This window comes from Ictidomys tridecemlineatus, chromosome 10 (assembly GCF_052094955.1).
Source record: "Ictidomys tridecemlineatus isolate mIctTri1 chromosome 10, mIctTri1.hap1, whole genome shotgun sequence".
Lineage (NCBI taxonomy): Eukaryota > Metazoa > Chordata > Mammalia > Rodentia > Sciuridae > Ictidomys > Ictidomys tridecemlineatus.
Genome location: NC_135486.1, coordinates 115,774,825 through 115,795,529, shown reverse-complemented (window position 1 = coordinate 115,795,529; position 20,705 = coordinate 115,774,825). Strand labels below are relative to the sequence as shown.

At 58.9% G+C, this 20,705-nt stretch overlaps 2 protein-coding genes across 7 annotated transcripts; one reads left to right on the top strand and one right to left on the bottom strand.

Annotated features, from left to right (window-relative positions):
- The first annotated feature begins 602 nt into the window (after nucleotides 1-602).
- Nucleotides 603-13,304, top strand: Gigyf1 (GRB10 interacting GYF protein 1). 6 transcript variants are annotated; one of them, XM_078023809.1, is made up of 27 exons: nucleotides 603-796; nucleotides 5,167-5,405; nucleotides 6,086-6,225; nucleotides 6,502-6,611; nucleotides 6,712-6,841; nucleotides 6,936-7,031; nucleotides 7,147-7,258; nucleotides 7,372-7,480; nucleotides 7,833-7,873; nucleotides 8,031-8,201; nucleotides 8,419-8,672; nucleotides 8,778-8,886; nucleotides 9,344-9,481; nucleotides 9,666-9,766; nucleotides 9,934-10,105; nucleotides 10,200-10,366; nucleotides 10,499-10,599; nucleotides 10,680-10,793; nucleotides 10,896-10,996; nucleotides 11,185-11,267; nucleotides 11,350-11,484; nucleotides 11,567-11,794; nucleotides 12,024-12,214; nucleotides 12,299-12,459; nucleotides 12,539-12,705; nucleotides 12,780-12,909; nucleotides 13,008-13,304. In XM_078023809.1, the coding sequence occupies exons 4-27, from the start codon at nucleotides 6,577-6,579 to the stop codon at nucleotides 13,058-13,060; spliced, it is 3,099 nt and encodes a 1,032-aa protein (XP_077879935.1). In that variant the 5' UTR covers nucleotides 603-796; nucleotides 5,167-5,405; nucleotides 6,086-6,225; nucleotides 6,502-6,576; the 3' UTR covers nucleotides 13,061-13,304. The 6 variants fall into 6 exon arrangements, with proteins under 6 accessions (XP_077879935.1, XP_077879936.1, XP_077879937.1 ...); XM_078023810.1 differs by having other exon boundaries at nucleotides 11,344-11,484; nucleotides 12,810-12,909; XM_078023808.1 differs by having other exon boundaries at nucleotides 607-796; nucleotides 11,344-11,484.
- Nucleotides 13,305-15,562: 2,258 nt separating this feature from the next.
- On the bottom strand, nucleotides 15,563-20,705 carry Gnb2 (G protein subunit beta 2). The gene is made up of 10 exons (XM_005328469.5): nucleotides 20,545-20,705; nucleotides 18,173-18,318; nucleotides 17,883-17,921; nucleotides 17,670-17,776; nucleotides 17,290-17,353; nucleotides 17,044-17,206; nucleotides 16,884-16,950; nucleotides 16,433-16,634; nucleotides 16,122-16,338; nucleotides 15,563-16,043 (listed from the first exon to the last, which is right to left on the bottom strand). The coding sequence occupies exons 2-10, from the start codon at nucleotides 18,227-18,229 to the stop codon at nucleotides 15,937-15,939; spliced, it is 1,023 nt and encodes a 340-aa protein (XP_005328526.4). The 5' UTR covers nucleotides 18,230-18,318; nucleotides 20,545-20,705; the 3' UTR covers nucleotides 15,563-15,936.

Here is a 20,705-nt window from a genome sequence, read left to right as displayed (position 1 = left end):
GCCTCTCGAAGCCTTTCACATTCACTTATTTTAATTATCAACAGGACTCCGTGATGGAGTGGCACGAGGCCCCGGGTGGGGCGCAGAGCAGCCTTACACCCTCCGGAAGGAGAAACTGAGGCTCCTCCGCACCTCACTCTCGCCCGAGCCCGACGGACACTGCAGGTCCGGTCGCCTCGCGCCGCTTCCAAACCCCCAGCTCCGAGCTCCTTTCCTACAGCCCGCGACGTTTGAGGAACGCTTCTGATTGTGTTTTTGTCTCCTGCAACCCAGGCGGGCTTCCCGCAGGAGGCCGGACAGACGGGAGAAGTCGGCGTCGTCGCGAGCCGCTGCCCTGGTCCCGGGGGGCCCGCGGGCGGCCCAAGACGCACCCGAGGGACCCCCGACTCCACCGCTCGCCGCGGGCCCGCGTCACGTGACGAGCGGGACTCCCGGGTCACGTGCCGGGGGGGCCGGGGGCGGCGGGCGTCCGGGCCGTGGCCCGTTGGGCTCGCCGCGCGAGGCCGGGCAGCAGGTCCGAGCGGGCCGGGGCCGCGGAGGGCGAGGGCGGCGGCGGCGGCCGCGGCGGCGCTGGAGGGGGCGGCCCCGCGGCCCCGCGTCCGCGTCACGTGGTGCGAGGCGGGCAGCCATCTTGCTACAAACACAAACAGAGGAGCGGCCGCCGCGGGAGCGCCAGCGCCCCCTCCCCCGCCGCCGCCGCCCCCCCCCGGCCCGCCGCGCGCCGCCGCCGCCGCCGTCGCCGCGTCGCCAACGCCCGGGACCGGACCCTCGCGCCGCCCGCCCGCCGCCGCCCGCGGTAAGCGCTCGGCGGCCCCGCGGACCCCGGCCCGCAGCCCGGCCCGGGCAGGCCCGCCCCCGACGCCGCGGCGGCCGCGGAGCCTGCGGGAGCTTGAGCCAGCGCGCGGGCCACCGGCACGGCCCCAGCCCCGGCCCTCCCCCAGGCCGCCGGCACCGCGGCCCTCTTCGCCCCTCCCCGCGGCCAGACCCTCCTCGGGAGCGGGCCGACCTCGGCGGGGCCCCGGAGGCCGGCTCCCAGCGGGCGGCCGTCCCCCGCGCGCGCCCCGCGCACCTGGCGCCCCTCCCTGAAGGGCACGCCGTCCTCTGGCCCGGCCCGCGCCTGCCCACCCCCGCGCTCCTAACGGTCGCCCCTCCGGGATCCCGCCCGCCGGGGCCGAATGCCCGGTTCTGGCCGGGCCCCTGCTGGTTGTGTGCGCGCCCCGCGCTCCCTCGAGGTGTCCCCAACGTGCCGCCGGGTTCTCCTCGGAACGAGCGGGGCCTCGAGGGTCTTCAAGTCCAAAGCGTTGCAGCACTTTGGCCAACATGGGAGCTTCCCCTCCGCCCAACCACTTAGCCTGGCTCATCACCTACGTTTCCTGCATTTCAGGCTGCCACCTTAGTGCTTGGTCATTGGGGTCCCCTTCCTCCGGTCGCCTGGTCGGGTGAAACACCTGCCTTTGCACCGACACTAGTCTCCGTCACCAGGCCAGGCCCTTCCCAGCCCATGTCCTCAGTGCAGCAGCTCCCTGGTCACAGCCCCTCACACTTTGCCTTTTCCTTTTTTTTTTTTTGCAAGTAACTTTAATGGGACCTTCGTCTCTCTTTCTTCCAACCCGGTGGTAACTACAATTCCCAGTCAACTTCCAGATCTGTTCTAGTGCTGGGCTCTGAGAGATGCTAAATAAGTACTAATTGGCCTCATCTTTCCTCCACCTACTCCAGGCGACCCCCCTACCCCTGCTTCTCACAGAACTGCTTTCCCAAAGATCTTCACCCTGCAGGCAGCCTCTCCACAGCCCCTGTGAGCTGTCATGTTAGCTTCCCTCATCCCCCCCAGTGCCATGGGCCAGTAAGCTGCTCCACTTTGCTGCTTACAAGTGGGAGTTTGGTCTCTGGCTCCTGCTCCTCTCACTGTTCTTGCAGCCCCAGCCCAGTCTCTCCACCCCAGCTCCACCTGTACCTCCTAGATTGTAGGTCTTGGTCCTCCAGTTGGGAAGGAGTTGGAGCAGATCTGGACTTTATGTTCCCACCATTGCCTGGGGACCAGTGGCCTTGTGGGTCCCAGATGGTGATTATGGTCAAGTGGATTGTGTGCTTAGGCTTCTGAACTGGCTTTATCAGCCAGTGGACATATTAGTGTTGTGTGTGACTTTTTAGATCAGGGACCCCAGTTTGCCCTGGCCTTTACATCTGAGGTTGGAGTTGGGGATAGAAAGATAGCCCTACCTTGGAGAAGAAATGGGGAAAAGAAGGATTTAAAAGTTGAAGAAGAAATTTAAAATGGTTTCAGATTCTCACAGAAAGCCTGAGTGTTTGGGATGGCTACTGCCACCGTTTGCACCTTCTCCAGTCCTGGATAGCATGAAGCTTTGGGGTGCCCTGATGGGGCAGGTGCAACTCCCCTTCCTTGTTTTCCCTGGCTAGAGCCCCAGGCTGGGCAAGTGGGCAGAAGGGATCAAATGAGGTAAAGTGAAAGTGCTTTGAAAACTGTTAACTAGTAAATAGTTGCCAAGTGTTGGTGGCGTTTGTCACGTGGCATAGAGAGGAGAGTGCTGGGATAACTGACCAGCCCAAAAGAATTTGGGTTTGCAGCCCTTCTAAGCTTCAGAATCCTTGTCCCACTACGCACCCAGGATGTTTCCATCCTGGGAAAGGGCCGAGTCACCTCCTACAGCTTGGGACTGGGCAGTTAGTTGCTCCAAATGCTGAAGCAGTTGGGATTCTGCCTCTGTTAACGTGGTACCTACGGAGCAGTGCCAAGGCACATCACTTTGGATTGGAACTAATTTTAGGGGTGATGGAGTAAGGAAATAATGCTCTCAACTTAGTGTGCGCTGGGCCAACCTCTTCTCTACATTGTTTACTTCTGTGAGTTCTGAACCCCTCAGAACAGATTCCGGGTCCCTGAAGCCAGTTGGGAGCTCCCAGGACTAGTCTGTGCCCTCACCCCTTGTCTCCAGCAGGTGGCAGCCGATTAATAGTGATAATTCAGCTGCTAGCGAAGTGAGGGTTCGCTGAGGTCTGAAAGAAGGGGTGAGGATGTAGCCAGAGGCTAAGGCTGGGGCAGAGGCAAACTGCAGTGGGCCTCTGACTCCCGCTCAAGCAGCCAGGGAGAGGATACAGTTCCTAGCCCTGGTTTGCCTCCTCTCGCCCTCTTCTTCCTCAGAGATCCAAGTACTTGATTTTGGGAGGGTGTGATGGGCAAACCAAGGGTTATTTTTTCATCCTTTTCTCAGGGATTTTCCTACTGGCAGGTCTTCAGATTTCTCTCATGGGACAGTGTAATTAGGGAGTCATTTTCCTGCTGTTCAGAGCTGGAGACAAATGCGTGTACTTAGGTTTTCCTTGTCTTGCATCTTCTGTAAACACTGAGTAGTGGCTGCTTGGGCCCCTGGTAGAGCAGGGTTTCTCAGCTCAGCACTGTTGATATTTTGGACTTTTTTGTTGTGGGGGCTCTCCTGTGCATTGTAGGGCGTCCGGTAGCATCGCTGGCGTCTACCCACTAGATTCCAGTAGTGCCCCTCTGCCCAGTTGAGACAGCCCTAAATGTTCCCATCCACTGCTGAAATTCCCCTGGGGACCACAGCGCTCTAGTCAAGACCCCTTGGCTTCCAGGCAGTGGGTGTGGCTGAGGCCTGCCTTCTGGGAGTAGTGGCCTTGTACTGCTTCTCTGGTCCCTTCAGGCTGAAGAAAGGGCCAGGCACTCCCTGGCACCAGGCCCTTCTCTCACTGGGCCCAGAGAGTTACCCTCTTTCTCCTTATTTTTACCCCAGGAAGGCACAGGCTCAGGCTCCTGGGCTTTGCCTCCTTGCTCCCACTCTCCCGCCTCTGCAGTGGCCCTGCTCTTCCCATTTTGCCTTTGATTGTTGTTTCTTCCCACCAGGATAGCCTGCCGGAAGCAGGGGTGAGGCTCCTCCCCTCTCTACCCAGCAGCCCTTTTGTGTCCCCAAAGTAGTGTCTATCCCACTAGAAAGAATGATCTGAGAAGGCTCAAAACTGCTTTTCTTTCTTTTTTTTTTTTTTAAAGAGAGAGTGAGAGAAGAGAGAGAGAATTTTTAATATTTATTTTTTTTTTTTTTTTAGTTTTCGGCGGACACAACATCTTTGTTGGTATGTGGTGCTGGGGATCGAACCCGGGCAGCACGCATGCCAGGCGAGCGCGCTACCACTTGAGCCACATCCCCAGCCCCTCAAAACTGCTTTTCCTGAGTCTTATTTGAAGGAGTATGGAATATTTTTCTTGAAGCTTTTTTTTTTTTTTTTTTTTGAGTTGGGGATTGAACCCAGGCCTTGTGCATGCTAAGCATGTGCTCTACCACTAAGCTACACCCTAGTGCCACTAAAGCTTTTTTTTTTTTTCTTTTTCTTTTTTTGTACCAGGGATGTTTAATCAGAGCCACATGTTCAGCCCTTTTTATTTCTTATTTTAAGACAGGATCTTACCAAGTTGCTGAAGCTGGTCTCAAACTTTCGATCCTCCTGCTTCTGTCTCCCAAGTGGCTGTGATTACAGGCACGCACCACTGCTCCTGGCTTGTTTTCTAAATTTATAGAAAATTTGCTGCTGTAGTCATGTTTTTCAGCATACAGCTCTGTGGCGGGAAGTCTGTTCGTAGTGTCCAGGAGCCACCAATCATGTCAGAACTTTTTCCTCGTCCTCTGCTGAAACCCTGGATGTGTGCAGCAATTCCCCTCCTCCTACCCTCACACTAGCATCTCCCAGACGACTCTCCACCCATGACTTTGAGTCACCTGGTACCTCGAGTAAGAGGATTCCTATGGTGTTTGTCTTTTTGTGACTGGCTTGTTTCACTTAGCATCACATCCTTAAGGCCATTCAGTTGCCAAGTCACTTTAGGGTTGAAGTGTAGAAAGATGAGCCCTCCTCTATGGGCCGTGGAGGCCTTCTTGAACACAGTGGACAAGAGAGCTTTCGACCTATCAATAAGTTCTCTGACTTCTATGCCTGGCAGGGCTACTGTTGCCAGCAGTGTCAGCAGAGGCTCTCATGGAGGAGGTGCACAGGCTGGGAACCTCGCCAGTCAAGGTGTCTGTGGGCACCATGTCATGCTCTAGACCTAGAGCAGGGATACTGACTCTGGGTGACCCCCATGTCTGAGAGAGCCTTTCTCCTAGGCTCTGGTGGAACCCTCTTCCTCCTTCCTCCTAGGCTCCTGGCATCCCGGAGTGGATGGGCCCTGCAGAGGTGCTCTGGCCCAGCCTTCCTCCCAGCCAGTGACGGAAGCCCTTGAATAGCCCTGGACACTGCCTGGCCTTCATCTTTTGCTCCAGTCTCACCAGGGATGAGCCCTCTCTCTCGAGTCTCCTCCATTGTTCCTTAGAGGAATTGATTGCTGCTGCCACCTCTCCTATCGGCCTCGGTGACTCTGCCTTGCTTTCCACTTCATGGTGAGGCACCTTCTTCCAGCACCTATGAGAATGTCGTTCCCACCTTGACTTTTTGTTTGAATAGCTGTTCTTGATCTGGAGGAGAGGTCTGGGTGTGTCCTTCCTCTTGGTAAACTGGCCCTGGGGTGACACCTGCCACCCAGCAACTCCAAAGACTGAGGCAGGAGGCTGCACAGTTGTGGCCACTTGGGGAGTTCAATGAGATCCCATCTCAAAATTATCAAAAGGCGGCTGGGGACGTAGCTCAGTGGTAGAGCTCTTCTGGCTTTGATCCCTAGCACCAAAATAAATAAGCAACCAGCCTGGGGATGCCATGGCCAGGCTTTCCTACCCGGAACCTGCAGTGTGGGCCCATCTTTGGCCCTGTAAGAACCCTTTTTTGCTGGGTTTCTCCACAGACCCAGGCCCTGGATTCTAGTGTTGGAGCAGCCAACCCTAATGTCTGTCCTTGAAGGACTACTGATTGTAGTCTACCTCCTTATTGAATTCTGTGCCACACCTCGTCTCAGCCTCCTGATGAAAGTGCTGATGACCTGAGACTAGGCCTGGCATTGTTCTCAGCCATACCTTGGCATCTACCTTGTGTCCTGCCTATGAATAGGGTCTCTCTAGTTGTGTAGGGCAGATGGCAGGGGTGCCATGTGACCCACATGCACACTTAACCCTCACTTCTCTTTAAGGATCTTTCCTAATTGTGAAGGTCCCTCCCGGGCACTATTAAGGCCAGACCATTAGCCAGTGGCTTGGGGACAATAGTTCACTCTGTACTGGCCTGAAGAGAGCCCAGCACCCGAACTGCTCCCTAGGACAAGGCCGCCAGGTGAGTGTTGGGCTGTGGGAGGGTGCCCTGCGAGGCAGAAAGGCCTCTAGCTTCCTGGTTTCCTCACTCTTCTCGGTCTGTCCCCCACCCTGACTCAGCCTCGTTTAGCTCATGGTGTGAGTGGCCACAGGGCTGGCTTAGGTGAATCCTTTCCCAGCCCAAGTGACCCACCCACTGGCCTTAGGCCCAGTGCAGTGCCTAAGAAGGGTGGGACCAATGGCCAAGTTGCAGAAGCTCTGTGCCTGTCTCATGTTCTCTGTGCCTGTGACCCCATAGGTATTTGGACAGTGCATTTTGGATCCTCTCTCCTCTGCTAATTCCCAGCCCCTGGGAAGCAACCCCAGCTCCACAATGGCAGCAGAGACGCTCAACTTTGGGCCTGAGTGGTGAGTCAATGGGTGCAGCGGCTTGTGTGGAACAGCTGGGGAAGAGGTCTAGGGCTGCTTGGACCCTGGTCTCTCTGCTTCCCTTCTGTGCCTATTCTAGGCTGAGGGCCCTTTCCAGCGGAGGCAGCGTGGCCTCCCCACCCCCATCCCCTGCTATGCCCAAATACAAGCTGGCTGACTACCGCTACGGGCGAGAGGAGATGTTGGCCCTCTATGTCAAGGAGAACAAGGTGGGGTAGCCGGGGTGTGTAGCTCCCTGTTCACTTGGCTCATGCAAGGGCCCTGGGGCATGTGGTAGCTTGGCCTTTCTACTCCCACTGACAGGTCCCTGAGGAATTGCAGGACAAAGAGTTTGCTGCCGTGTTACAGGAGGAGCCACTGCAGCCCCTGGCCCTGGAGCCTCTGACTGAGGAGGAGCAGGTGGGGCCTGGCCAGGGGCTGAGGCAATAGGAGCCTGGGTTGGGGGCTGGAGTTGGGAATATGGGCGGTGGTCGGGCTCCTGGGTCCTCATTCCCGCCCCTGGCTCCCTCCTCAGAGAAACTTCTCCCTGTCAGTGAACAGTGTGGCTGTGCTGAGGCTGATGGGGAAAGGGGCTGGCCCCCCCCTGGCTGGCACCTCCCGTGGCAGGGGCAGCACGCGGAGCAGAGGTAGAGGGGTGCCTCCATGTTCAGGGGTGGGCACAGTCGGGCCTGTGGTTCTAAGGGTGTGGAGAGAGGATCCTGGCGCGTTTTATACCCAAGTGTGCTGCATCCTTCTCCAGGCCGTGGCCGTGGTGACAGTTGCTTTTACCAAAGAAGCATTGAGGAAGGCGAGGGGGCCTTTGGGCGAAGTCCCCGGGAGATCCAGCGAAGCCAGAGCTGGGATGACAGGTGGGACTGGAAAGAGGTGGCTCAGAGACAGAGCTGGGCGGAGCCTTAGGCTGGGCAGTTTCCTGGGGAGGGAGGCTTGGGTTTTTGTCAGCAGACAGTGACCAGAAACACCATCTGAGCCCTCTTCAGAGCCCTCTGTGCCCTTCAACCTTCTGGACCTAAGCAGCCCTGTCCTCCTTGTGCTTGAGGAGCTTTTTGCTCCTGTCACCTTCTCTGTGCTCCTGCTCCTCAGCTTGTTCTCCCTAGTTCTGTGTCCCTTCCTCCTCAGGCAGAGTGGACAAGGTGTGCAGTACTCCACAGGGTGGGGAGGGGCAGTTGGGCTGTTTCTGACTAATACCTTTCTCTCCTGCAGAGGTGAGAGGCGGTTTGAGAAGTCGGCAAGGAGGGATGGAGGTATGAGAGTGGTAGGCATGGCAGCGAGGTGGTGGGCTTGAGATGGGTGACCCTGGTGGGGAGTTACCAGGAGCAGTGATGGAGGCAGGAGGACCTGGAGCAGGGTCTAGCAAGAGTCTTCCAGAGACTGCAATGGCGTGTCTGTCCTTGCCCCCAGCCCGATCTGCATTCGAGGAGGGTGGGACTGGCCCACGGAAGGAGCATGCTCGCTCAGATAGTGAGAACTGGCGTTCCCTGCGAGAGGAGCAAGAGGAGGAGGAGGAGGGCAGCTGGAGACTAGGGGCAGGACCCCGGCGAGATGGAGATCGCTGGCGCTCCACCAGCCCTGGTGAGACTGGGCAAGGTGGCACTGTGGAGTTCAGCGGTTGTCCCTTGAGGGTGGGCTCCTCTTGCCAAGAGAGAGAATATGAAAGCTTGCTCAGGTGGGGTTGAGCGGGAAGCAGTCCTGGAGAGGCATTGGTTCCTGGGGTATCCTTTAAATGGCAAAGGAGGGGAAGTCCTCGTTTGAATCGGTGGCTGATTTTCCTTCTCCAACTTTCCCCCAGATGGTGGCCCCCGCTCTGCTGGCTGGCGGGAACATGGGGAACGGCGTAGAAAGTTTGAATTTGATTTGCGTGGGGAGCGAGGAGGGTGTGGTGAAGAGGAGGGGCGGGGTGGGGGAGGCAGCTCTCACCTCCGGAGGTGCCGTGGACCTGATGGCTTTGATGACGACAAGGATGGGCTCCCGGAGTGGTGCCTGGATGATGAGGATGAAGAAATGGGCACCTTCGATGCCTCTGGGGCCTTCTTGCCTCTCAAGGTACCTGTGAGGAGGCAAGGGGAAGAGTGATCAGAGGAGGGTGGAGCCTGCCTGCAGGGTCTCCTGGCTCCCTCCACTGACGTGCACTCTCCCTTTCCCACACAGAAGGGCCCCAAGGAGCCCATTCCAGAGGAGCAGGAACTGGATTTCCAGGGCCTGGAGGAAGAGGAGGAAGAACCTTCAGAAAGGCTGGATGAGGACGGACCTGAGGCAGGTAAGACTGCAGAACCATGATGGGGAGGCTGAAGAGCCTTGGGCTGGGGCCAGGCTGCCAGAGAGGTCTGTCATTGGGCTGTGTACTTGCCCACATATAGGGTTGGGCTTCTTAAAAACATAAGCGAAACAAGAGCTTGGATCTAGGGAGGGACTCCAAAGCAGCAGGGTTATGCTAAAAGGTAGCAAATCAAGTAAAAATAAAGTAGGATCATTGACATTTGAAATCCCTGGGAGGCTCAGCAGAGTACACAGGTAGATAGATCTCTGGCATCATATACATGTACTCACACAGCCTTATGGGACCTGCTGATGTCCCACCCTGCAGGACAGGGAGTTGGAATACACAGTGAGTCCCTTGTGCTCAGTGCTGCCACAGCTGGTGGGTTTGCACGGCCTCCTGTGCAGGGCCTTCTGCATCTTGGTTTTAATTCCTTATAATCACCCTTCTCTTTTAGGTGGGAAGGAACTAACCCCACTGCCTCCTCAGGAGGAGAAGTCCAGTTCCTCATCCCCACTGTCCACCTTGGGCCCACTCTGGGGGACGAATGGGGATGGTGAGGAAACTGTGGAGAAAGAGCTCCCCACAGCTGAAGGTAGACAGATGGGGCTTTTTGTGGGCTGGGGCTGGGGGAGAAGGCTCACCCCACCTGTGGGAGGGTGCATAAGGCACTGATATTGAGAAGAGATATAGCAAGAACCTGTTTTCTTGGAGGGTGGATAGAGAAGTGTCTGTCCCCTTCACTGCACCCTCTTTCACTTTTCTTCCTTCATCCCTAGGAGATGAGCTGAGGGGAGTTCAGCTGAGTCCTGGGGTGGCCTCACCCCCTGCTCCACCTGGAGATCTGGAGGATGAAGAAGGCTTGAAGCACCTGCAGCAGGTGTGGAGGGTGCCTGACAGAGCCCCAGGGATTCTCCCCCGTAGGGGCTCAGTACAGTTGTTTCATCTGTCCCTGTCTCAGATCATACCCACATTCTCAGTTCTGTCCTGCCTCATTCATGACCTGTGGCTGTGATCAGGCAGCTCAGCCTCTTTTTCTCTTCCCAGGAAGCGGAAAAGCTGGTGGCCTCCTTGCAGGACAGTTCTCTGGAGGAGGAACAGTTCACGGCTGCTATGCAGACCCAGGGCCTGCGCCACTCCACAGCTGCCACTGCCCTCCCCCTCAGCCATGGCGCTGCCCGAAAGTGGTTCTACAAGGACCCACAAGGGGAGATCCAAGGTGGCTGTGGGGGATGGGAGGGCTGCTCAGGGAATTTTCTTGCTCAGGGCGTCTTTGGCTTGTCCTCTGACCCCAGTGGCTTTTCTTGGGCCAGGCCCCTTTACAACCCAGGAGATGGCAGAGTGGTTCCAGGCTGGCTACTTCTCCATGTCATTGCTGGTGAAGCGGGGCTGTGATGAGGGCTTCCAGCCTCTAGGAGAGGTGATCAAGATGTGGGGCCGCGTGCCCTTTGCCCCTGGGCCCTCCCCACCCCCGCTGCTGGTGAGCACACATTTCCTCTGCAGGTTGCAGGGAGGGCCAGTGGGAGCGGAGAGCTGGTGGTACTGGGCGGGCCCAGAAGAGCCTGTCCTCCCTGCCACAGTGCATGCTGGGCCTGCTCTCACCCTCCTGCAGGGAAACATGGACCAGGAGCGCCTGAAGAAGCAGCAGGAGCTGGCCACGGCAGCCTTGTACCAGCAGCTGCAGCACCAGCAGTTTCTTCAGCTGGTTGGCAGGTATGGGGGACCTGCCGGGGCTCAGAGGTTGGCCAGGCAGCAGGGCTGAGCGGCCCACCACATGTGCCCTGTCTCCATAGCCGCCAGCTCCCACAGTGCGCACTCCGGGAAAAGGCAGCTATGGGGGACCTGACGCCGCCGCAGCAGCAGCTCACGACATTCCTGCAGCAGCTCCAGGCTCTCAAACCCCCCAGGTCTGGGTGGCTGTGTGTACCTTAATCCTCGGGATGTGCGAAAGGGGAAGGTGGGCAGACCAGAAGTGGATGTTGGGCCCTGAGTCATGATTTGCTCCTCAGAGGTGGGGACCAGAACCTGCTTCCGACGATGAGCCGGTCCTTGTCGGTGCCAGATTCAAGCTCCCTCTGGGATGTACATACCTCAGCCTCATCACAGTCTGGTGAGTGGCCTGTTGGCTCTCCTTTTCTCCTTTCCTCCTCCCTTGGGTGCCACCTTCCCCCTGTGGCAGGGATGGGGACCCAGGTCCTTACCTCGTGCGGTTTGGTCCACCTTTTGTGGCTGAAGAGCCATGGTTGGGTAGAAGCAGGGGCCCCAAGTGCACCCGTGAAGCTGCCTTTGCCCCTGCAGGTGGTGAGGCCAGTCTTTGGGACATACCAATTAACTCTTCGACTCAGGGTCCAATTCTAGAACAACTCCAGCTGCAACATAAAGTGAGTAGGCCTGGGCTGGGTGTGGAGGCTGTACCGAGACCGCCCCATCCCCTGTCTGATGTGTGACGTGGCTCAGTTCCAGGAGCGCAGAGAAGTGGAGCTCAGGGCGAAGCGGGAGGAGGAGGAGCGCAAGCGCCGCGAGGAGAAGCGCCGCCAGCAGCAGCAAGAGGAGCAGAAGCGGAGGCAGGAGGAGGAGGAGCTCTTTCGGCGCAAGCAGGTCCTCACCCTCCCAGCCCCTCTCAGTCTGGGCCCCACTGGCTGCCATCAGCCACCTTCACCCCACTTGTTTCTCTGCCCAGGTGCGGCAGCAGGAACTGTTGCTGAAGCTGCTGCAGCAGCAACAAGCCGCAGCCGCTGTCCCTGTGCCCCCTGCACCCAGCTCCCCACCCCCGCTCTGGGCTGGCCTGGCCAAGCAGGGTCTGTCCATGAAGACCCTGCTGGAGCTACAGCTGGAGGGAGAGCGGCAGCTGCACAAGCAGCCTACACCCCGGGAGCTGCCTCGGGCCCAGGCCCCCAACCACCGTGTGGTAAGTGGTTGCCCCTTCCCCCAAAGACGGGGACCTCTCTGTTCAGGGTGATTCAGGGAGGTGGGGGTCACAGCCCAGACTCCTATCCAAGGCCTGGTTCCTCATTTGATTTCGAGGCTCTTCAACATAGCCCTCACCTTGTCCCTTGTCCCTGTGCCTCTTAACAAGCCTCCCTGCCTAGCTTTCTTGGGTCCCTTATTGGAGCCTCCTAACTTCCTGCCATCTGCAGCAGCTTGGGGGCCTGGGCACTGGCCCCCTGAACCAGTGGGTATCTGAGGCTGGGCCACTGTGGGGCGGGCCAGACAAGAGTGGAGGCAGCAGTGGTGGCAGCTTGGGCCTCTGGGAGGACACCCTCAAGAGCAGTGGGAGCCTGGCCCGTAGCCTCGGCCTGAAGAACAGCCGGAGCAGCCCATCTCTCAGGTGGGCTCCCTGCCTGTGGGGCTGGGGTGGGGTAGAAGAATGCTGAACACCTGAGCTAATCTCCAGATTCGCCTCTCGCTTCAGCGACTCCTATAGCCACCTGACAGGTCGGCCTGTTCGCAAAAAGACAGAGGAAGAAGAGAAGCTGCTGAAGCTGTTACAGGGCATCCCCAGGCCCCAGGACGGCTTCACCCAGTGGTGTGAGCAGATGCTGCACACCCTGAGCACCACGGGCAGCCTGGACGGTATGGCAGGTACACCTGGGCAGCTTCACTGGGTCTAGGGCCTTCGGACCTGGCCTGATTGTTCCACCCTTCCCTATAGTGCCCATGGCTGTAGCGATCCTCAAGGAGGTAGAATCCCCCTATGACGTCCATGATTATATCCGTTCCTGTCTGGGGGACACGCTGGAAGCCAAAGAATTTGCCAAACAATTCCTGGAGCGGAGGGCCAAGCAGAAAGCCAGCCAGCAACGGCAGCAGCAGCAGCAGGTAAGGTCTGGGTAGGGGAGAGCAGGGAAGGGTTGCCCATTGCACTTGTGACTCCCTCCCATGCGCTGCTTTAGGAGGCGTGGCTGAGCAGTGCCTCTCTGCAGACAGCCTTTCAGGCCAACCACAGCACCAAACTTGGCCCTGGGGAGGGCAGCAAAGCCAAGAGGCGGGCATTGATGCTGCACTCGGACCCCAGCATCTTGGGTGAGTGTGGGTAGGACCAGGAAGGAGCTCTTGTCTGCTTCCTCCATACTGGCCTGTAGGGGTCTGGGGGAGCTCAAACCCTTCTCCCCTGGCTTTAGGGTACTCCCTGCATGGACCTTCTGGTGAGATCGAGAGCGTGGATGACTACTGACCAGCCCATCCCACCAGCCCCATGGGCTGTAGGCCAGGGGCGGCAGCAGCAGCTTGGACCCTCGGGTCTCCAGCCTGCAGGCTCCCAGCAAGGAGCAGAGGAGGAAGCAGGGGCAGGGTCCCCAGCACTTGTTACAAACCACACGATGCACCTTAATTCACCCACCACGAGGCACTTTATAGATTGGGGGGGAAGGGTTTTTTTTTTTTTCTCTTTTTTTAATTTTAAATGACTTTGAAGAAAATGTTAGGAGAGGACAAAAATATCGTTAAAAAACTAGACTCTAGACACCTTTCCCCTTGAGGGGTAGTGGGTGTGACAATGGAAGGTCCACAGAAGTTTTTTGTTTGTTTTTGTTTTTTTTAAAAAAAATGAAAAATAATGAAAAAAAAAAAAAGGTTAGGAGGCTGAAAGAAAAACACACTGTTATTTTGGGGCAGTGGGGCACAGGCCCCATGGACCTGTCTGCCTGACCCCCAAGGCTGCACTTACCCTGCTGCCCCCAGGAGGTGGGCCATTGGGGTAACTGGAAGCTGGGGTGCCAGCAGTTTGCACATCGAGGCCCCCTCAGAGCCCCGCCTGCCGGACCCGCTGTGAACCAGCTCCCTGTTGCTGTGACTGTGGCACAGGTGTCCGGGATGGGGGCCAAAGTCACCCCTTGGCTTCGCTGCTTTGGGGGAAAGTTGCACAAATTGGACAAGTCGCCTCGGCCCCAGCTGCCGCCACCCTGTCTGATGGGAGATGGGAAGGGCCGGTCAGTGCCAGCCTTGTCAGGCGGTGGGACTCAGATCCAGGCCTGCTGAGGAGCTTCCCCCACCGCTGCCATTTTGGGGGACGGCCTGGGTGTGATACTGAAAGCCCCAGCTCCCTGCCTTGCCACATGAATGTATTCTTTGGCCCCAAGCCCTGGCCTCACCCCCATCAGAGGAGGGGGGTGGAGCAGTTCCTCCAGGAGCTGGGAGGCTGCTTCACGGACTGAGTCCTTGTTCCTGTGAGGGCCAGGAGGGCCTTGAAGGGCCAGGAGTGGGCAGCTTGGGGTTGAGGCCTGCAGTAGGGGAGCTGTCCCAAGGGAGCCCCCTGACCTGCAGCCAGCTATGTGGGGTGTGGACCACCCGGCTCTGCACCTGACCCCTCCGTTGACCAAATGGGAGAGGAGCAAGTGGCCTCTTCTCTCCACGCCGTTTTTTAATGTTGGGTAAGGCTGGGGGTCGAGAGTGGAGTGTCTCTCCTGGGTCAGGGGTAGGCTGCCTTGCCTAGTGCTCACCGACTTCTCACTCCCAGTCCCCTGCCTGGGCTTGTCATCCGTTTTTTTAGTAGTTTGTTTTATCTTTTGGGTTTCTCATAGAACTTCTCCCATCGACCTCATTGCTGAGAGTGCAGTATTAGGGCAAGACTGCCACTGCCTCCCCTCCATGAATGTATTTCTCCTTCCTGCCCTGGGGAAGTGGGGAGTGGCCCCGATTTCTTTCCCCATTTATCCCCAGATTTTTTTTTTTTTTTTTTTTTTTTTTTTTTGCACCAAAGTGGCAACTGGGTCAGTGTTGGGGATAAAGCTGGCCTCGGGGTGGAAGGGCCCCTCCACCTAGTTCTCCCTGGTTTTGACAGTGTTAGTGTCCGTGAAAAGACAATATTCTCTCTAAAGCAATAAGGGGGTGATGGGCCAGGGGGAAATGTGTTGCTGCTGCTGGCCCCCCAGCTCCCCCTGCCCTCTTGCCGCACACTGGCATTAGAGGGGTGAGGGAGACTCCTGTTGTGACTGAATGTAACCACCCTGCCCCTGCCGCAGCCAATGCAGGGGAAGGGGGGACACTCTTCCTGTCTCTTCCTGCCCCTTCCCCCCAGCTAAAGAGACTTTGAACTGGGGGCCCACGAGCCTGGAGAGGCCTTAACCCTGTGAGGAAGTGTAGGGGGAACCCTCTCCCAACCCATCCCCTCTGAGAGTGGTCAATGTTTACAAGCCCTGAGCCCTCAGCCCAGGGACTCAGACCCCATTGCTGTCCTTTCCCAGTCCCAGTCTTCCTGGGCCCTAGCTGCCCCCTACTTCTAGGGTTTGGGGTAGTGCAGGGTCATTCTGTGTTCCCTGGTCTGCCTTGTACCCACCAACTCCCTGCCCTACCTCCACCCTGTGTGACTTCCCTTTCTTCTTGGCCCTGTAAATACTCCTTCCCCCAATAAAACTCGGTGTGTGTTCTCCCCTTCCACCTTGCCTACTGACCTTATTTGGGGAAAGAATTATAGGGATGGGGCACAGGGCAGGGGCATAGCCAGCCCAGGTGGGGGAGACACTGGTGGGCTGTGGTTACCGGATGACCTCGCAGGCCCTGCTGGACAGGAGCACCTCCTGCCTCTGGCTTCAGCCTAGTGGGGGGAAAAGGAGTCGTGTCCACTGCTGCCCCCCTCCCCAGGCCTGCTGCTTTGGGCCTGATAGCCCACTCACTGCCTGCCTGCCCTCAGGCAGCAGAGATTCAAAGGAGCCAGACAAAAGCAAGAAAGGAGACCAGGTACAGAGTTGGAATTGGTTCCTTTATGGAAAAACTGAAAATATAATAAAAATTAAAATAAAACCAGTTTTAAAAAAGCCAGCCCCTGGAGTTTCCACCTCCTGCCTCTGGCCCTCCAGAGGGGTGAGGCCTTGACCCCAGGGCAGCAAAAGGATAAGGGCTTCTGCCCCTCCTCTTCCCCCATTCCATCCCCATCTTTATCTCCACAGTGGGGGCCCCCCCGGGAGGAACCAAACCTGGGTGGGGGAGCAGGGACCCAAGGCCCTGTGGTCCAGGGAGGGAAGCTCGGTGTGTACCCAGCCCCAAAGCTCCCGGCCTGTAGTGTGGGCATGGGCAGGGCCCCTCCCAGCCTGGGCCCAGCTGGGGTTGGGACCGTTAGTTCCAGATCTTGAGGAAGGAGTCCCAGGAGCCTGTGGCCACAGCCATACCATCATCAGTGACCCCAAGGCAGCTCACACGGTTGTCATGGCCAGCAAGGACACCTGAGGGGGAGAGGGACATAAGTACTACCTGGGTGCATCACTACTCCCTGCCTGCCTGCTCCAGCACCCAGGTCTCACCTGCGCGGTCGCCCTTCATGGCGTCCCAGATGTTGCAGTTGAAGTCGTCATAGCCTGCAAGCAGCAGCCGGCCACTGCGTGAGAAGGCAACCGAGGTGATGCCACAAATGATGTTGTCATGTGAATACATGAGGAGCTCCTGGTCAGCCCGCAGGTCGAACAGGCGGCATGTGGCGTCGTCAGAGCCCGTGGTGAAGGCGTAGCCGTTGGGAAAGAACTGTGGGACATGGGCCAGAGTGGGTGAGGATGCGAGGCCAGGGTCAGTGGCCTGGAAGGAAGGGGCCAACCCTTCGGGCTCACCCCCAACTTACAGCCACAGCGTTGATGTCGGATTCATGACCAATGAAGGTCTGTCGGCACATGGAATCCCGCACATCCCACAGCTTGATGGAGGCGTCACAGGCACCTGACACAAAGGTGCGCCCATCCGGGGCCAGTGACAGAGACATCACATCCCCACTGTGTCCAGCAAAACCCACAGTCTGCTGGCCTGTCTCAATGTCCCACAGGGCACTAGATGAGACAGAAAGAAGGAAAGGAACAGAGATGAAGTGAAAGACAAATTCCCTGGCTTCCCATGTCCTCTCCAGAGGAACCTACCCCTGATCTATGGAAGGGGCCCAGGAACTTGCTCTCCACCCAGGCCAAACAGTTTAAGGAGCCCATCTAGAAAAGGAGGCTAGGTGCTCGAGACTGAGCACTGAGATGACCTAGGGAGGGAATGTGGGTTAGCACAGACTGCCCAACCCTGAAGGGCCTTACCAGGTGGTATCCCCAGAGCTGGTGATTATTTGGTTGTCATCCAGGAAGCGGCAGCATGACAGGTACCCTAAGGAAGAGGGCTGGTCAGTGGAGTCTCTCAGGGAGAGCAGCAAGGCCCTGACCAGATAACAGCGCCCTTACACGGCCAGGCCCCTCTCACCAGTATGGCCAGGCAGCTCCCGGCTGACCCTGACATTGCCCTCTCGGGTCTTGAGGCTGTAGATGGAGCAGATGTTGTCCAAACCCCCACAGGCCACAAAGTTCCCTGAGGGTGCGTAGGCACAGGTCATGACCCAGGAAGAGCGCAGTGGGATGGCATGGACCTACAGAGAAGAGGCAGCATCCAGGGTCAGAGCCAGTCAGGGCTCGCAGCCCAGTCCCACTCTGCCTCAGGCACTACCTCTACCTTGTTGGTGGTGTAACTGTCCCAGATGATGAGCTTCCCATCCTGGGAGGCGCTGACCAGCAGCCTGGTGGAGAGCAGCCGGGGAGAGGAACAAGAGTCAAGGTACAGAGCAACAACCCCCTCCCATCTGAAGGGAGGCTCTTCTGAGACACCCCAGTAGCAGCTCAGAAGCCCTGTCAATAAGGCCCTGCTTTCCCTGGTTCCCTGAAGACAGTGGGAGTCAAAGTCTCCCCAAACTTCATTTGACACAAGGGGCAATCTGTACAGCCCACCAGACCTCTGCAGCTGCCTGCCCCCATGCCACTCTGCCCACTATAAAATCACCCTGGAGCCCTTAACACCAAAGCTGAGCACAGAGCCCCAACCAATCACCCATGCACCTTGAGTCTGTCCCCCAGTGCATGGCATAGATTTTTGCCAGGTGTCCACGGAGGGTCCTCCGTGTTCTCATCTGGATTCTTCCCACTGGGTCCAGCCCAGCTGTGATCTGGAGGTGGGCAAAAAAAGGGGCTCAGGGACACCCAGACAAGAGGACCTCCACCCCCAATCCAGCAGTATGCCTCAAACCCTTGCTTCTCCAGGAATCATCTCACCTGGGTCAGTGTTGAATCCCCGCATGCTTTCCGGGCATCCTGTAAAAGATGGCAGAGCCAGAGAAAAGCAGGAGAGAAGATGGGTGCAGGAGGAGAGGGAAGAAGAGTAAAGAAAGCAGGAGACAAGGCAGTGGGGAGTATGAGACATTGAGAGATTAGGGTACCCTCCCTCCCCCCACCCACAATGCCCCAGGCGGCCCACTGGGGGCAGAGGACAATGGGCAGCAGCACACACAAGCTGTCTGGCCCTGCCTGCTCACTCTTCCCATCCCCGCCGGCCAGGCCCTCACCCGGATCTGGTTCCGGAGCTGCTCGGCCTCCTGTCTCAGTTGCTCCAGCTCACTCATGGCGCCGGGCCCGTGGGGCGGGGTTGGGGGCGGCTGGGGGCCGCGGGACGGGGGCTGGGGGAGGCAGCTCCTGGCCGCTGGCCCGAGGCCTGGGGGATGCAGGGCTGACGTCAGACCTCAAGGCCGCCGGGGAAGTAGGGGCAAAGGCGGGGTGGAAGCGCGGCCCGGAAGGGGTAAGCTCGGCGCGGGGGGGGGGGGGGGGCGGGCCCTGTTGTCCCCCGAGCAGGACAAGGGTCTTTGGCACCCGAGAGACGTTACGGAGGTACCCGCGACTTCCCCAATCTTCCTCCCGCCCCCCGGAAACAGAGCGGGAAGTGCAAGAGGAAGCGCAGGGGAAACCCCTCCCTCGGACAGCAGCCCGGGCGGGACACCCGCGGCAGGAACTGGGAGGGGGGGAGTCCCTTCGAAAACAGACCTGGCGTCCGCCCCAGCCGCACAGGCACCGCCCTCCCAGCACCTAATTTTAAAAGGGGCGGTGCCTCTTTAAATTCACCCCCACACGCCGCACACCCTCCACACACACCCCCAGCTTCGATGGTGGGGGAGACAGGAGGGGGAGGCTGGGCTGTTCGTGGGGTTGCCTAGGCAACCGTCACCCGGACCGAGAGCACCTCATTGGTGAAATGCCCCCACCCTAGCCCCGTTGCCAAGGCAACCGCATCCACGGCAGAGACCTGTAGGGTGGGTGACCCCACCCCCGGCCCCAGCGCCCCCGCCCGACCCAGCCTCCCGCCTCTCCCCTGAACCGGCCGGGGTGGCTGTTTACAGGATTTGGGAAAAGCCGATTGGGCACTAATAGGTTCGGGACGGCTCACCCCGGATAATCCCCGTGCCGGCTGCGCCCCATTAGCCGCCCGCAGCGGGAGGGGGCGAGGGCGGTGGGGAAGGCAGCCCGGGGCCGCTGCTCCTTCCAGCGCCTAGGCCACTCGCCCCGCCGCGCCCGCGGAAAGCCCGTGGGAGCCGCTCTGAAGTAATTAGGACTCGGAAGAGAGGCCCCTGGCCCCAAGGCGCGGAGCTGCTCTCTCCCAGGCGCCGATGGCCAGCCCCAGGCGGCCGGCCCCGCCGCCCTCGGCAGTCCAAAAGCCCAGCCCAGAGCTCGGAGTCGGGACCCCAGGAACCTGGCTGGCACCGCTCCAGGGCCCGACGTCCTGTCCCCACCCCCAACACCTGTGCGATCTGGCCATGCACACAGCACTCAGCCGACCCGGGCGTCCCCCACCCAGCTCACACTTCCCCCAGGCGCTGGGCGTTCCTCTTCCCTACAGATATTTCCCCTTGGTAAATTCTGCGCTAGGGCCACAAGATGCTACTCCAAAGGCGGGGGTCAGGGGGCAGAGCCCCTACCCAATCTCAACCCGGGTACAGACAAAGCCTCTTCCTTCCAGATGCCAGCAGCCTAGGCCAGGCGGCAACGCCAGCGGCCCGGGGCAGAAGGAAGCAGGCCAGGAGGAAGCCACTGGGGGTGGGGACGACGCTCCCAGTTCTCGGTCCCATCACCCTCCAAGGCCCCCTCGACAGCTCCCTGATTGCGGGAATAACAGCAGCCAAAGCCCCAAACAGAAAAGAGGGTGCCATCTCATCGCAGGTCTGGCGGGGAGAATTGGGGGCCAGAGGAAGGTCCCCTTATCAGGCAGCTGGAAGGCGCAAGCTGATGCGGCGCTGTGAAGCGCAGTGGGCCTGGCCTTCTGGCCCCCACGACCTCCATTTTGCCCTAAAGAAAGCTGGGCGGGGGGCAGGAGCCTGAGAACTAGGCTTGGGTTAGCACTTGTAAAGGAAATAAGGTACCGAGGTCTCCAGTTTAGGGCTTGGGGGCCAGAAGCCGCAGCCAAAGACCAAATCGAGAGTAGGGTGGAGACGAAGGCAAGGGTGGACTCGCGGCCTTGCCCGTCTCTCCCCGAATTCTGGAGTTTTATAAGGCAAATGCCGGCAGGGGTGCGAAACGGGTGGACACGAGGGGTGCCGTCCAGGGGCAGGCAGGAGGGTGGTGGTGGGGAAAGGGGGCGGGACAGGGCCTAGAGGGAGCTCGGAATTTAGCCCCCCAACTATTAAGGGAGCAAGAGGCAGACGGGGCTGGGATTGGGTCTGGGGTCGGGAAAATACCGCTGATGGTGCAGGGATCGCATGCATTATTGGGGCCCTGGGTCCCCCAGTTCCCCTTCCGGGTTTGGAAGCTACGGGGCCAGAGGAAGGGAGGGGAGGTCTGGAGAGTTACGTCCGCTCCCAAGAGGCTAGATCGGGGAAACAGAAGAAGGGACATTTCCCTGTGGGAATTTGGGGCTGGGGGGAATGAGCACTCCTTTTGTCAGCGGAGGTACCTGTGGCGGTAGGACTCTGCGAAGGGATCGCTGGAGGAGCGCGGGAGGTCCTGTCTTCCTCCGCGGCGGAGGCGGCAGCGGCGGCGACGCGGATGGATTTCCTCAGTCACCCCAACTCAACCGCCCAGCGCTGCTCTCCCCAGAGCGGAGGGATCCCGCCC

Bases quoted from the DNA above. Each gene is read 5' to 3' on its own strand.
- Gigyf1 (XM_078023808.1), top strand. From the start codon at position 6,577: ATGGCAGCAGAGACGCTCAACTTTGGGCCTGAGTG. The intron at 8,202-8,418 runs GTGAGACTGGGC...ACTTTCCCCCAG, and splicing joins CTGGCGCTCCACCAGCCCTG to ATGGTGGCCCCCGCTCTGCT. The intron at 10,997-11,184 runs GTGAGTGGCCTG...TTGCCCCTGCAG, and splicing joins CTCAGCCTCATCACAGTCTG to GTGGTGAGGCCAGTCTTTGG.
- Gnb2 (XM_005328469.5), bottom strand. From the start codon at position 18,229: ATGAGTGAGCTGGAGCAACTGAGACAGGAGGCCGAGCAGCTCCGGAAC. The intron at 17,207-17,289 runs GTAGAGGTAGTG...TCTTCTCTGTAG, and splicing joins ACAGTTACACCACCAACAAG to GTCCATGCCATCCCACTGCG. The intron at 16,951-17,043 runs GTGAGAGGGGCC...CCTCTTCCTTAG, and splicing joins GGAGCTGCCTGGCCATACTG to GGTACCTGTCATGCTGCCGC.